The sequence below is a fragment of the Streptopelia decaocto genome, assembly GCF_964273445.1.
Source record: "Streptopelia decaocto genome assembly, chromosome: 4".
In the NCBI taxonomy this organism is placed as follows: domain Eukaryota; kingdom Metazoa; phylum Chordata; class Aves; order Columbiformes; family Columbidae; genus Streptopelia; species Streptopelia decaocto.
In genome coordinates, this window is record NC_138658.1 from 59,477,851 (window position 1) to 59,494,095 (window position 16,245).

General features: G+C 39.2%; 1 protein-coding gene across 3 annotated transcripts in view; it reads left to right on the forward strand.

The window, feature by feature from the left end:
- The window catches only part of PPARGC1A (PPARG coactivator 1 alpha), a gene marked incomplete at its 5' end in the record, with an annotated part of 168,642 nt that overhangs the window by 140,649 nt on the left and 11,748 nt on the right, over positions 1-16,245 (forward strand). For all 3 annotated transcript variants that reach the window (XM_082050544.1, XM_082050545.1, XM_082050546.1), the window contains 5 exons: positions 3,194-3,239; positions 3,348-3,421; positions 11,272-12,184; positions 12,751-12,855; positions 12,992-13,112. In XM_082050544.1, the coding sequence (XP_081906670.1) occupies positions 3,194-3,239; positions 3,348-3,421; positions 11,272-12,184; positions 12,751-12,855; positions 12,992-13,112 (1,259 nt within the window). The remainder of the gene's footprint in view (positions 1-3,193; positions 3,240-3,347; positions 3,422-11,271; positions 12,185-12,750; positions 12,856-12,991; positions 13,113-16,245) is intronic.

Below are 16,245 nucleotides of genomic sequence, written 5' to 3' on the forward strand. Positions count from 1 at the left end.
GTTATCCAGATGCAACAGAGATCAAGTTATGACCTTAAATGTGTTGTTCTGGTATTTTTAAAGCAGCAATTATAAACTGCATATGTTCTTTACTTGTCTTCCCCTCCCCCTGCTTTTTCTGCCCCCATCACATCTTATTTTTCACTCTTCATAGGAAGTATAAGCAAACTTAACAAAAATGATCTTACCTTCCCACCACTAAATCTCCTTTTTGCAGCTGTACATTCTGACGTCCTAAGTATAGTTTTCCCTATTATGGTCTTAAATTCTATGAACAACGTTCCTTGTAAGAAAGAAATCTAACTGCCCCTAGAGCTTCTTGGATGCCAGCTGCCACTCCTTCTGGATGGCTTCAGCAGTCTGCTTCACAGCAAAACCCAGACTGAACTGTTCTTGTAGAACCTGGGTGTCTGACTGCAGTGGCACTGAAACATAGATTTGCCAGAGGCTATAGGGGGCTTTACTGATATGGTTGAGTGTTAAAGTGATATGTGATAAGGTATATCATGTATAACATGCTATATGCACCTGTAAGCTATACACATACATAGATGCATGTGCCCACACACATAAATACTGATTACAAAATCTTCCTATTCAGGTCAGAGCTCCATTTTTTCCCCAGCCGAAGCAATTGTTTAGATTCAGTGTAGTGAAACAAGGCACATTGTGTTGTGGAAACAGCACGGAAGGAGAGGTTAGGAAAGTCCAAAGGGACATATAGCTAACTTACTTGTGTTTAACAGATGGCTGTGACTTTGATGATATTGCAGGTGAGTCTGTGGGCAGAGAGAAAGAACTCTCTTCATTAATTCCTGCAGTTTAATTCACACGCTTCTGCAATGTTGTTTTTTCATCAAATTTACCTCATACACCAACATATGACTTCAATATCAATGGATTTGCATATAATACAAATACAAGAATATAATGCTTTCAGCTTGGACAGTCAATTCATGCAGAGTCAACCTTGCAAATTTAACTAGTATTCGCAGACCTGCAGTTATTTGTTCATACATTTAATCAAAAGTATTAGAAAATTGGCTCCTTCTGTTTTAAAAAATAATTAAGGTCTTATATTTTCTTTCAAAGTTAGGGGAAGCTCACAAAGGATAAGTCAAATGGTATTTTCCTTCAGGCTTGCTGTTGCAAACATATTGCAAACCCACAGGAATGTCCACAAACCCATTCATGCCAAAGATCATCTGTGGTTTTGCATTGAAATTTGCCCATGAGGAAACTTAGTGCTTTTGAACATGAATGTTTTCATTTTACATGGACAAGAAACTTCATGTGAACCCTTTTTAATAAGAAAAAAACCACACCACCATAGACCTTGGAACTCTAATAAACAGGCACCATGGAAAATGATAGTGTTTTGGTTAAATATTTACACTATCAATAGCTGTATGTGAGGACAAATCCTTTGCAGGAATACTGTTTGGTCAAGCCCATGCCTAGCAATAAGAAAACTGATGGCTGTTTTGGTATGTGAATTTCTCAGTGGGAGAGCTCAGTGATATCTGCTTAAAATGAATACATACGAGTGTGAGATAATGCTTTGGTTCTGTGCCCATCTCCGGCAGATTTGCAGTGTGCCTCAGTGCTTCAGATTATACATACATACATATATCTCAGAAAAAATGTATATATATTCTGATGTGGGACTATTTTGTGGGACTAATGAAAGCTTGAATTAGACTTTTTAGGGGCTTAAATGGCTCTTTCACATTCAAATTCCTTAGAAAACCTAAACTGGGTAAGAAAGGAAGCCTTTGTACAAAACTTTATTCCTGAGCCTTTTTATAAAGTATCTTTTTTTTTTTTTTTAAGCCAGTTTCTCCTCTAGGTAGCCACTGGCAAATATGAGTGTCCCTAGATGTATATAAAATACACAAAAGATGTGCCAGGTTACATTCAGTCTTATAGCACCTGGTTTTATTCACAAATCAGTGGCAGTGCCAGATCAGACAAGTAACTCATTGAGGTGCATCTCATTACTCCGGCGGTGACTTCTGAGGAAGGTGAACCTGAGGTGAACACCTGAGCTTCCATTTCTAACTTTCATATGGGGAGGAGGAGAAACAATATGCAGCTCTTGAGAATTGAGTTAATTTTAAAAAAAATGCAGTATTACTTCAGGAATGCTCTAGAGCTTATAAAAGTAATCAATTTGCATATAAAATCCTTTAATGTGGATGAGAGCTCCAAGTCTGGAATGAATACGAAATACACAGTAGTGACACTCTGGACAAAAGATCTGCAGTGCAGGAGTGTTCAAGGGGAACATTTTGTCTTAAGTAATTAATTTGCAGAAGAGATCCCCTGCTGTTGTTCTTGGTACAATGCTTTCTGCGTTTAAATGTCAGTCTAACTTCTGAAAAGTAAAATTTGCAAGTAATATTATTCTTAATTTTTAAACATTTTACTAGCAATTAAATGAATCTTGGTTGTATTACAATATCCTATCTATTGGCTTGCTTTGGGAAAATACAAGTTTGCATGAATAAAAGCTACAAAGACTTGTATTTTTATAGCTAGGGCTTTGTTTTTTGTGTATGTTTGGATTGTAGCGCTGAGAGCTTCAACCCCATTTTTAACCATCTGTGACTATGTCAGTGGCTTATCGTAGTTTGCAGGATAATTTGCAGAAATTTGGACTATAACTGGTTGGACTCTAGCCTCATAGAAACAACCTATTCTCGGTGTTATATATGAAATTGTATATTGTAGAAGTAAAATTAACTGAATATTCATAACGTTCTGTTACTTGATAGTTATTCTGCTGCTCCTTTTTCGAAATAAAACGTGAACTGTAGCCTAAATTAACTCTAAGAGAAGTAACATTTTCACAGTGTATCCTGTACAGTTCTTCATTGATTTTTAACATGTACCACTCTTCTTGTGAAAGGTTCTTGGCATTTGGGTTGTGTACTGTATTTCAGAGGTATAGTAATTGGTGTAAATCATTGTTGAAATTTAGGTGCCCTTTTGGTACCAGTTATAAGGAATCAGGATGAGTCTCATTTATCTATCTAAGATACGCTGAAGTGGCTTGAAGTATCAGAGCTCAGCCCTAACTGACTAACATGGGATTCCAGCACCAAAATTAAAAAAAAAATAATAAAAATCTTTTTAGTATGTGTTACAGAGTGTTTAAATATTGCATAATTGTTTTCTTTTTTCCCTTCAGCCAAACCAACAAGTTTATCACTTCCATTGACACCCGAGTCACCAAAGTAAGTACTAAAAAGTGTAAACATTTATAAAAGGGAGGGGGGTTCAATAGATTTTGGCTACAGCAACTCCATTTCAGCTTGTTTTTATAAATGTGCCCTGTCTTCCAGTGATCCCAAGGGTTCCCCATTTGAGAACAAGACTATTGAACAAACCTTAAGTGTGGAACTCTCTGGAACTGCAGGTGAGAAATGGGGAGTGCTCGCTCTCCCATTAAGCATGGTTTGTGTGTGTGTTTGTACATTTTAATATAACACACGTACACCGAGATCTCTCAGAGGTCTCCAGTAGATTAACTTCAGTGCAGTCTAGCTTTGACTTTTTATCCAGTTACTTGAGAAGAAATGTGTTTGAAAATATGTCTCCAAACCTACACAAGAGAGCATAATTTCTGGGAAAATATGAATGAAGCCATTTGTCTGTTATACTTCCCCATTTCCCCATAGATTTGTGTACTGCTGAGCACCATCTTTCAAAGACAAACCCCAAAGAAGAGAGTAATAGATGTTACAGATGGAAAACTTATGTCATCCAGTCTGTCTCCAGGCCGGTCCAGGGCTGTACATGACTGCGTGTTTCAGTGCTTTGTCAATTCTAGATTAATATGTCACAAATAACAGCTTTCTCCTCTACCACTGAAAAACTATTCCATAGCTTAGAGGCAATTTTTAAAATTGATATTCATTTTATATTCTTGCTTCCTTTTTATATCTTCCATTAGCAAACTTCACACAACCTCCCTTTATCCTCCTCCTTTCAGATCCCTGGTGTTTGTACCTTTTGAAGATTTGTAGATTTTTTTATCATGTGCTGGTGTAGTTGATGCGTCACCTGTTACACTCATTTAATTCATCTGCTCTTTCTGCTAAAGTCAATTCCTTTAGACCTCAGATCTGTTTTATTGCTTTCCTCCTAGCTCTGTTTTGCTTCCATTTTCCTGAAGTGTGCAGAACTGAGCCCAAGAGCACACGATGAGCTATTGCCAAGACTGTTTTTTTTCTCAGTTGTGTAATATTAAAAAAAAAAAAAAAAAAAAGACATATTTGACATGTCTTTCTCTTGGGAGCATCCCTCAGGGATGACAGTAGATTGTAAATGGTGTGATCTCTAGCATTTTGGGGTCCATCACAAAATATATCTTCAGGTACTATACGTCAGCTGGGCACCCCTGAATTCAGTGACAGCTTTACACAAGAGCAGGTCCAAGCACTAAGTTTGTGTAAGTACTTGGGGCTTTCACTTCCCTGCAACCATCATTTCACTTTTGCGGAAACTTCTTCATTAGTTCGGCATTAAAACACGCACACTTACCTCTACCATGTCCTGAAAACCTGCAGTCTTAATAATTCCTCTCATGACAAAAGAAAGTACCTTCCAATGTACCTTCTTTTTGCAAAACCAGCATGAACATGGCAAAATTCACTGTATGCAGCAGGATAATCCCATTCAGTGCCAGTAGGCCTGCACTGTGGAGGAGCCTCTTTTGTCTTACTGGAGAGCAAATCTGCATGAGGGTGCCCATTTGTAAGCACGCTGGTAAGTCAGTGCTTAGTGCTGCCAACTGAAAGGGGCAGATGAGGTGAGTTCCGCAGAGTGGTACAGGCAGCCATGGAAATCACTGGAGGGGGAGCAGTGTTTTCTCCCGGCCAGAAAGTCAGCAGCCTGCTCTCCCTAGCAGCTTACTAGATGGAAACTGGGGGTTGGTCTGACCCCTGGATAATTCTCTAGCATTGCCTCCGGAACGGCAACAGGAATGGCCTTGATATTACCAAATTCATTCCACTCCATCAGCTGTGCACAGAGGAGGAAATGGAACAGCTCTGTAGTTCTCTTAGACAGTCTAACCAGAACTACCATATTAAAAAATGTGTCAGAAGCTGCGAAACAGCACAACTGGATGAATATGTGAACAGGAACGTTCCACTATGAAAACGTGATTTTTTTCTTTTCCCTCCGGAAGTAAATAGAGTCTAGCTAGAAAACAAACTGATGATAATCAGGAAGAGAAAAGAGTTGTTGGAGCATGTGTGGCCAGGGAGTTGGGGTAGTGTTACCAACAGCTTACATGATGGTGGCTCTTGGATTTCATGTTGTTCTTGCTCTGGTCTTCACAATCCCTGGTGAGGAGGTTTCAGGAGATTGTATGTAATCACTTGGTAGCAGAATTAATCTCTGCCTTCACATACACATAGACTTTATTTGTATATTCATATATATATATATGTATTTCTATAAAAAGATAAGTGGTCGTGCATGTATTTTTAACTCATTTGTATTGCAATAGTGTCTTGTGTCATGAGTCTGTGCTGGAAGCAGACAAGTACATAACAGAAACAACCTCAAGTACTAAAGAACTTACAGTGTATGTGAGTAGATCATGGCAGAACTGGGACCCACTTCAGGGAAAACAAACCACCACAAAAAAAAAAAAAAGAAAGGAAAAATAGTGGCAGTAGTGATTAATAATACCTTGGAGTTCTTTAGTAAGACCCTGGCAACTCCAAATTATATCCAGATAACCGCATTGCTCAGTGTCCTTATATCGGGCAGCTTGCACTGTACAAGCACTATTTATTATAATTTAAATAGGAGTTGCCTTGATCTCACTGCCGAATTGAAAAGACCATTAGCAGTGCTGCTCGCACTATCGAAGCACAAAGTATTTTAATATAAATAGCAGCTCCCTTGATCTCTCTGCTGAAAACAACATTGGTTCCCTCACTGATGAATTAACTATAGAGTAGAAAAATAAATAAATAAAAGCATTTCACACATGAGCCATCAATCTTCGTCACACACACAATTTGGATTCATGTATCTAAAGTCAAACTGAAACTATTCTCTTATTGATGCTATATCTTGCTTTAGAATGCATTTGTTAGTAGTCTAGAATGTAACTTTGTCCTCCCTAAACTGTCAAAACTTTGATTTGTCAAATTACAAGGAACAAGTATTTTTTTAAGTGTTTTCAAGCCACACATAAGAATTCTTTGAATGCACTTAAAATAAATGGCCTCTGGTAGAGGGATAAGTCCATTGCTATCTAAAATCCCAACTTCTGCAGCTGATTTCTGGTGCTATTCTGAGGAAGATGGACCAGAACATCATGATATGGAGGGAGTCCTAGGTGATGATAATGTAGTGAATGAAATTTCTGTGTAAAAGACAAGTTTCATTCTGAGTAAGGGACTTGCAAGAGGTCCTTCTCCCTTTGTTTCCACAGCTGGCTGTGTTACCAGCACCTTGCTAAGGGGCTGTGGGCTGGAAACTCTCTGATGTCTTCCAGGAACCTGGGATGGTTCTTTCCCCTTAGTTACCAGTCAGGCTGGGGGGGACCTGCAGGCACAGGGACCAGGAGGATCACTCACCCTCTGGAGTGACTGTCTCTTAGTGACTGAGGTCTCCCCCGTGATTGTCTTAGACTTTCTGCTGGACTTCTAAATGCCAGAAATTGGATGGTGTGGCTCCTGAATGTTTGAAATTCATCTCTCTCTGATCTCTCAGTGTCTTTTTAAGCCTTCACTACTAAGTAGTTGAAACCATCATGTAAGTGCACAAAGTGAGTTTACATGCTTGAGTCTCAATCAGTAACTGGAAGGCTATTTCCACCTTCTTATCTACAACAGGTGACTTGTTGAAAAGTCTCATATTTGCACACAGATCCCTGTAATTTACCTAAGCATAAAACTCCTCACTGGTCTTTCTTGGGTGCAAAATTTCTCAAAAAAAAAAGGACAGAAAAGCTGTATGAACACAGTCAGCTTGAATAGTGATTTAGAATTCATGAGCATTCTTGAGGATACTTGTACCCTGCTGTTTGCCCACCTCTAGATCTGTGTTGCCTCTTAGTTGTCAGAACAAATACTTAAAATCCATTGTTTAAGAATTTGTTTGACCTTAGAATGATCTCTGATAAAATGAGATGTGAGATGCAGAATTGTCCAGAGGGAATGAAATCTAGTAAATTATTTGATATTTTCAGACATCTGTGTTTATTGTCTGCAGCACTGACAACAGGATTAAACTGAATACTCAACGAGCATGTAGTTTTTTATTATATGATGGCTGTTTAGTTTTATTATATTTTCCTGGCTTCTGCAATCTTGTGCCACACAAAAGCTCTTCTGATTCTTTTACTGATCTGAGCTGTTGTCTTGTGTTCGGTGTTTTAAATGGCCTCAAACAATGTTTCCCTTGACAATCCATTTTCAAACTTAAAAGGTACAAAAGAATTCATTTTCAATGCCTCTCAAAAGTCCTGTGCAGATGTAGAAAGGTTCCAGGGCTGTGTTCCCCAGAAGACACTAATTCTCAGCCCCCTCAAAGCACAACAAACGTCATGAAACTTTTAAATGCTAACAGAGTTTTAGAAAGATCGGTGTCTATGTAAAACAGCATTGCAAATCAGTCCTTAAAAGTCAAGATGTCATGTTTTATGCAAAGGCAGTCCCCTAATTTATCAGCCCAGCTGAGCTAAATTAGTTACTAAGGGTTTTTTAGTGGAGCTTTGAAATGTAGCAGAAGTAGTTTCACTCTCCCAGAGACTTCCTTGAAAGAAGCCGTCCTGCCAAGGCGGCAGAGTCAGCACACGTGCAAACACCTTTTGTTGCACAGAGGCGGGGAGGCCGGGGCTGCTTCGGCAGCAGTGCTGTTTTCATGAGCGAGATCGCCGAGCGAGTTCGTAGGATACAGACACAGCCAGGCAAAGTGCAAACGTACCATTTACCAAAGCCATTCAATTAGAGAAAAGTCCCTACAAAGAAAATGGTTTTATAGCATGTAATGAAAAAATACTTGCCTTTTACTTTAAAAAGAAAAAAGACTGTTTAAGGGGGATGATTGTAGAGTATGTACCACTTCTAGCAGATTTGCTGTGCAGAAGTACATAAGTGTGAGTGATGTAGAGGTACTTGTTTATTATAGAGCACATTTCAATGCAGTAATCATAAATATTGCTAAGGTTGTGCTCTGTTGAAATATGACCTACATACTCTTGATTGTTTGTGTTACGTGATTTGTCTGACACCCATTACATTCTGGGTAATGGCAGCCATTTGTTGCTGTGCACAGCAGGCTCTTTTGACAAAAGAAAATAGGCAGCAATAAAAAAGCTATAGTCTGAATTACATTCTGCACAGCGCTGCACTGCTGAGAGTTTGTGCAAGTGTGTTAACAATGCTCTGAACTGCCTCTTGTCAGCCTTCAGCCCGTAATGGCCATCTGTCCTTCCATAAATCTGTCAAAACCTGCTAAGTTCAAGAGAGAGCACAGAATATACCTTGTGCTGTCAACGCTAAAATGTACACATGGGTGGAGAAATCAGCGCGTATGAAATAATCCCACGGTTATAGAATATTGTAACGATGTTGATGTGGGATCGTGGCCCTTGGTGACGATTACCAGGGTTTAGTGTGAAGATGAACAAGTCTGCAACCAACTGGTTTTCTCAAAGTTCACGGTTTGGACACTGGTCACGGGACACGCTGAAGGTGGAATCCACAGTGGTGACATGAATTCAAAACTTCCCTCCCTTCTCCATCCCCCGATGGATATTTGTTCAGAAGTTAAATGAATGTTTTCCAACTTTTATCTTTTTCTACTTGACTGTGCGCTTCCTGCTTCTGCTGAAAACCAGGAAAAAAGCCAAAATGCCACGAGGAAGCCCTTTCTTAGGCTGTCCCCAGCACAGTTTTGCCAGCAAGTGAAGTGCCAGTAAATTTAGCTCAGCCTGTACTTTTGCAAGGGATTTTTTGTGTGTTGTTTTTTGGTTTTGTTTTTGTGTTTGTTTGGGTGCTTTGGTGGTTTTTTTGGTGTTTTCCCCCTCTCCTATAAAGATTGTTGGACTCCTTGGTAGGCTTCTGGAAATCACTGTGCTCTGTGTTTAGCTTTAAAGAAATGGAAATTGAAACAATATTTTATTTTGTATATTAGATTATCCCTGGCACTTCTTTGCCTGAAATTCTTCAATATGCATGTTCTTTGTGGAGTGGTTGTAAGTTGTAACGAAGCGGGGGCTGGAATTAATATTCTGCTTCATTCTTTCTTTAAAACTACATCCAAAAAATCAGTAACTAAACCCACAGCTGCTCATGGGCTGTAGAATTTCATGAGTAAAAGTGACAGTTCTAAACTTTTTTTATATAAAAGAGTCTTTGCTTACTGAAATCTTTGTTGAATCGGAGCCTAAATTTTTAACCCAGAAATTATTACTGCAGAATTTTGAAGAGGACTGTTCTCTTTATTTTACCAAAAATTCATTTGGTAGTCAAAATATTTGCTAGCGAGAGGGTGGACAAGGTGTGAAAAACATACTGCTATCTCAAGTGAATTTTCAGGAAGGAATTAAAAGTTGAGGACTCAAAGGAAATAGTTTAACAGTGATGACTTTGCACTAAACTTTTTCACTATTAAATTCAAATTTGAGGTAACTAGAGTTTTAGGTGTCATTACCTTTGCCTCTGATTCTCTGACTTTGGTGACATTAGGCAAAGTCATATCCATGATAGCTCATAGCCATTTTTTCCAAATGTGCAGACAAAAATCAAGCTTCTCCCTCACATCAAGTATTCATGCCTTGGTACTCCTGTCGTCTTTTCTCCTGGAACAAATTCATTGCAGCTAATGCAATGGGACTCCCAGTCTCCATTTACGCTCCTTAGGGAGCACTGTGCATTGATGGACACTTTTCCTTCTTTACAGCAAAACGCTATAAAACATGTTCCATTTGCATTGATCTGCTGAGCTGTTGCGTGGTTAAAAATACAGAACAAAATTCTGTATCCATGTATGAAATACACATTTCCTGTAAGTGTCTCTGCCCTCCTTTTTCATTCTCACTAAGAAATTAATAGAGACCTCATTGCTTGGGCTAGAAGATGAAATCTTGGGCAGCATCAGCCGCTGGAGCACTTAAGGGTGGTCTGGATTATCTAGGACAACTCCCTAATCTCAGCCTAATTTGTTTAATTTTAAGCATATATACTTCTAAATTACATTAGGGTCAATTGGAGGGAAGCACCTTTTTCAGACATAATATATTAAGTACCTTCCTGAAGAGTGGCTGCAATTTGCTGTTACTGTCTCCTGGTGTCTTGTGTTACTCTTTTGTAAAGTCTGAAGAACTTCCATGATTTCTACATAAAATATTGAGAGTTATATTCTACCCTTATAAAAAATACTTTGATTCCTAGGTTTTACTCAAATGGGCACTAGTCCTTCCTGCAATTTTGTCTCACCATAGCGATATAATCTATTGAAGTTATGTGAAAAATCCTGGTAGTTACTGATATTTTTAGTCTTTGAATACTTATCTGTTTCATTTTGACTCCTTGCTTCATGACTCACACTAATACTTAGTTCTAAATGCAATGATTATTTACAGTTGCAGTTGTCCTGTTCACTTGGTTTTCAGTTGCAGAACCACATTTCAGGTGAAATGTATTAGTTATGCTTGCAAGAATGTATTTATACATACATTAGCAATGGTTTACTAAGTTAATGGACTGTGGAGACGAAGAGTCATTGCATTTGAGTTGTAGAGTCGCTGTACTGCCTTGTATTCAAGTTCTGCATCCTACCGAGGCTCCTTTGGTAGCACTCATTTATTTTTCTCAGGCTTGCTTTTATTCAGGTTTTTGTGTGATAATTTCTTTAGGTTTTTGACGGTGCCATTCTTTTGACTTTTGATTTTTAGATCAAAAACTTTTCTGATTTTTAACAAAAAACTCTTTTGATTTTTATCTCTTGATCTTTTCTGTCAAAATCTACAGAAAGAGAGGTGTATGTCATGGAAGAAGGGGAGGGGCAGAAGTGATGCTGAAGATTAATGGCAATGCATTAGTACTGTTGCTGTTATTACCAGACCTTTGGTGTCTCATACCCTAAAAACTCTTGTTCCCAGTATTAGCAGTGTTAAATTAAAGTGACACAGAATGAGTCTTGCTTTGTATCTGTTTTAAAGAAACACATGAGCCACCTTCATAAACATTGTATGTGTGCTTAAAAATATTCTGTTCCTCCTTTTTTTCCCCTCAGGCCTAACTCCACCTACGACCCCTCCTCATAAAGCCAACCAGGATAATCCTTTTAGGACTTCACCTAAGCCGAAGTCATCATGCAAGACTGTTGTACCACCTTCCAAAAAGCCCCGCTATAGTGAGTCTTCTGGTTCTCAAGGAAATAACCCAACCAAGAAGGGTCCAGAACAGTCTGAGCTGTACGTACAGCTTAGCAAGACTACAGGACTGTCCAGTGGACATGAGGAGAGAAAGACGAAACGGCCCAGTTTGCGGCTGTTTGGTGACCATGACTACTGTCAATCTGTGAATTCAAAATCGGAAATACACATTAAAATATCCCAGGAACTTCAGGACTCCACACAACTAGAATGTAAGGATTCTTCACCTGGGTGGCAGTGTCAGATTTGTTCTTCTTTAGAACAAGACCAGTATTTCAAGAAAGAGACTTTACAGACAAGTAAGCAGGGATCCCATGGTAATAACAGAAAACAGCTCCAAGACCAGGAAATTCGGGCTGAACTGAATAAGCATTTTGGTCACCCCAGCCAAGCTGTTTTTGATGAAGAAGCAGATAAGACCAGAGAACTAAGGGACAGTGATTACAGTAATGAACAATTCTCCAAACTACCTATGTTTATAAATTCAGGACTAGCAATGGATGGTCTCTTCGATGACAGTGAAGATGAAAGTGATAAACTATGCTACCCTTGGGATGGGACACAAGCCTATTCATTATTTGATGTATCGCCTTCTTGCTCTTCTTTTAACTCTCCATGCAGAGATTCAGTGTCTCCACCCAAATCCTTATTTTCTCAAAGATCCCAAAGGACACTCTCTAGATCAAGGTCCTTTCCTCAACGCAGGTCTTGTTCCCGTTCTCCATATTCCCGATCGAGATCAAGGTCGCCCTGTAGCAGATCCTCTTCAAGGTACAGTACAGCAAATTCATGTATCATCTTCATAGTTAATAAGAAGAAAAACAGCAAAAACATAAAGCAACCTAAAGGAAAGAGAGAAAAGACAAGAAATAGCTCAATCCAGCGCAATTCATTCTGTCGCTCCTGAGCTGATTAACTCTGAAGGTTACGGGGTTTCTACAGAAACACTTGTTGCCATTATCCTTTAAATTTGCTAAGTTTACACTTTCTGAGTGGAGGCAGTCAGGTCAGCGGCAGAGCAATTGGTGAGAGATGTACACAACTAACCTTTCCCATTATCTGTGAGCTGCCCACTGCCAATCTAGCTGCACTCCCTATCAGATGAAGTTGACAGTGGCTGACTCTCTGCTCTGTGTTACTCTCAATAAGGAACATTACAGAAGGGGTTGGGGGTGGCGGAAATCACCTGAGACCCCTTAGTCGACTAGGACATAGCAAACTGTCACTGGGAAATCTCACTGGTAGCTTAGAAAAAACTGTAAGTTCAGGGAAGAGATGGAAAATTGTGTCAATAGATTCAAACTGAATGACAGAAGTGAATGTGTTTCTTCCTGCAGATCTTGTTGCTATTATGAGTCCAGCCACTGTAGACACCGAGCACACAGAAGTTCTCCCTCACATGCAAGATCGCGATCCAGATCACCGTGCAGTCGCAGACCCAGGTAGAGTATTTTGTGTGCATTTGGTTGGCTTTGCAGCTGGTTCTCAAGAGATAACAAAGCTTTGCAGAAACTGTATTGCTAATTTTACATTCACAAATGCAGGTGCTTGATTTAATGACTAAGTTATGTTTCCTAGATATGACAGCTATGAGGAATATCAGCATGAAAGGCTGAAGAGGGAAGAATACCGCAAAGAGTATGAAAAACGGGAATCTGAAAGGGCCAAACAAAGGGAGAGACAGAGGCAGAAAGCAATTGTAAGCACTGTGAAGATAACTTTTATTTTGAAATAGATTTCTGTTTCTTTTCATAGATACCTAAAGCTAGAACTCAGACTTTATTTTCTTCCTTTTTTATAAAAGAAAAAAAAATACAAAAGTCTACTTATGTGTATTTCTTAGTATTTAGAATTTTAGGCAAATACATGTTTTTGTAACAATTTGTGTTTTGTTATTACAATACTATTTTTTTCAGGTTCTATAAATTGCAACTCTCCATGTTTTTCACAGTCAACAGATACAAAGGGCTTACTAGAAAACGGTTTCATCTCTTGACAACAGACAACTAAAAGTGAACCAGTCTGTTTCTTTCACAGATGTATCAGTGAACCTGCATTTTATACTATATATCACCTACCAGAGTACCATTAATTAATGTTTATTATCTATATTTCTTCTTTTTTACATAAAGAGCATAAGGAGTCAGCTTACATACCAATTGCTGGACTTTCATAGTAGCTGTAATTGTCTGTGTAGAGGGTGCAGATGACAGAATTCAAAACTACGATCAAAAACCATGAGTTTAATTCTTTTTTCTGTCTATGGCTCGCTTAATTTTTAAGTTATTTTTAGAAAAATAAATAGTCTGAAGACATGATGCAATTTAAAAATGTCACTTTATGCTGGCCCTTTCATAATGGGTATGTATTATTTAATTATTTGTTCATCATTGTTCTGTGTGAAAGAACTGAAATATCTTGAGGCGAAGGAAATACCCATGTGGGGCTGAGCAACTCTCTTGGCTGTTGTAGCTGTAGGATGGAAGAATGGCTATTAAACGGACAGGTGGCTTTTGCCCCTTTTTAGTTCCCCATTGGCAACTGTGTGATGGTTTTGATAAATTAAATTGGGAGCTGCTATAAATCTGGACTCCTAGTAGTTGCTAAGCCCCTTTGGTGGCTTGCCTTAACATTTTCCGCTTGGATTTCTGTGTCTTGCTCTTTCCATTCAGTTGCGCCATTACTGCTGTTCTGGCGGTGCTCTGGCTCTTGCATGAACCGGCAGTCTGGGACACTTCACCTTCGTTTCCAGGTTTTCCCTTAGTGGTCTGTCCAGGGCTCACCACAAGAAATAGATCTTTTTTCCAGTGCTTTAGTGGACTTTGTAGTAAAAGGTAATTTGTCACACACTTGGTAGCATTTCTTCTAATAGCTACAGAACTGGGAGTGCACAGAGGTTGGCAGAGGCTGGTGTAGTCTGTGGCAACAAAAAGTTCTGGGGAGTAATGGACACCTTTAGTTTCTGATTCTTGTCTCTGCTGCTGTTGTTCTTAGTGAGCTTCATCATATCATTTCACTTTTCTCTGCTTCAGGGCCCCTGTCTACAAAGTGTGGGTGATAACGTATATTTTGTAAACCATGAGATTTAGAGCCATAACATGCTCTGCTGTGCTGATCTGCAACTCAGTGAAGGCAATAGAATAATTTTGCTTGGCTTCAGACAGGGCTATATTTAAGTCAATTGTTGCAGTTAGTTTTAAAATATCTGGCTTCCATCTGCTTAGAGATGAGCACTACCTTCCAGCAATCGTAACTTACACAGCCTGTTCTCATGTAGATCTAACACAAATTAGAGATTCAAGTAGACCTCTGTCATGGGTGTATCTTGCTACTTCTCAATTACGGTACCTTGCTGGTATAAAAAAACCTGAATTTGCCTGAGGAGGCAGGAAATTTGATTTAGTTTAAAACAAACAAATATTTGGCAATGAGCTAATCAAGAGAAAAAGAAGGAAAGGAAAGAAAATAAATTTAAAAAGCTCCAGATACACTGCGTCATAACTTACTGTGTTAAAAATTTTAGATTTTTCAAAACCAAGGTTGAATTTATTTTCTTTCTAAATTGAGCATTGTCAAGATAATTAACTTCATTAATGAAATTATTTATTAATGGACATCAGTAAATCAGAACTAAAAAAATAAATATCAATAAATAGAACATTGCAGAAAATTAATCCGGTCACCTGTGTATAAGAGCTACAGGAGATGTAGATGAAATCCTGTTAACTCCTTTATCCAAAGTCTATCAGCACTTTTACTTTAAAGATCTATATTGAATCATGCCAGTTTACTCCCTGTGCAAATAAGTGAGGGTTAGGGGACAGCAGAGAAAGGAAAGCCCATGAAGTCAGTGATAAAATTTGTATTATTTCTAGCATTCTCTGCTCCTTTTCTTACTCCTTTTGGCTTCACAGAATGGTTGGGGTTGGAAGAGACCTCTGGAGATCATCTAGTCCAACTCACCTGCTAAAGCAGGTTCACCCAGAGCAGATCGCACAGGAATGTGTCGGGCAGGTCCTGAATGTCTCCAGACAAGGAGACTCCACACCCTCTCTGGGCAGCCAGTTCCAGGGCTCCGGCACCCTCAAAGTAATGAAGTTTTTCCTCAAATTCAGATGGAACCTCCAATGCTTCAGTCTGTTGAAGCATGGCTTATGGGTCTCTCCTGTGTCACTGTTTTCTTTCTTGAGGGGCTCAACTCATTTATTGTTCAGCCACAAGAATCTCCTCTCTCTTTTACTTGAACTCTTTCTACAGTCGCCTAAGTTTAGATTTCTTTGCTGTCTGCACTGGGGAATTTTTTACTCTCTTTCTAGCTCATTCTTTTGCTGCATGAATTGATTTATGGTCACGTCCCTCCAGATACTGAAAAGAGTGGCCTAAAATTGGGCAGTACTAATGCCTCAGGTGTTACACAGGGCAGGTGACTTTTCTTCATGACAAGCACCATGCTATGATCTCAGGATTTACTTGTAGAAAGGATGAACAGTGGAAACAAAACAAATTACGACTGAGCTGAAATCCATCAAGTATTATTGGTTCAATATCTAGAATCAGCCTCCACGTGACAAGCAGAGTGGGAAATCTAGGAAAAACAAATGCGGAAAAAATTCACATATTTTAATCTGTCAAAACCATATGTGCAGCAGGGCCCTCTGCTTGTGCAGGCGGCTCGTATTTTGGCAGATGTGAAGGCATATTGGCGGAATGCTGAGGAGGTTTGTTGCAGAAGCCTGCGCTCGTGCTCTCTGGCGGGAGCATGTTTAAATGGCTGCCCCTTCAGTCTTGCTTGCACCACCATGGCAGCGGTGCCTTCAGAGCAACGGAGAGCC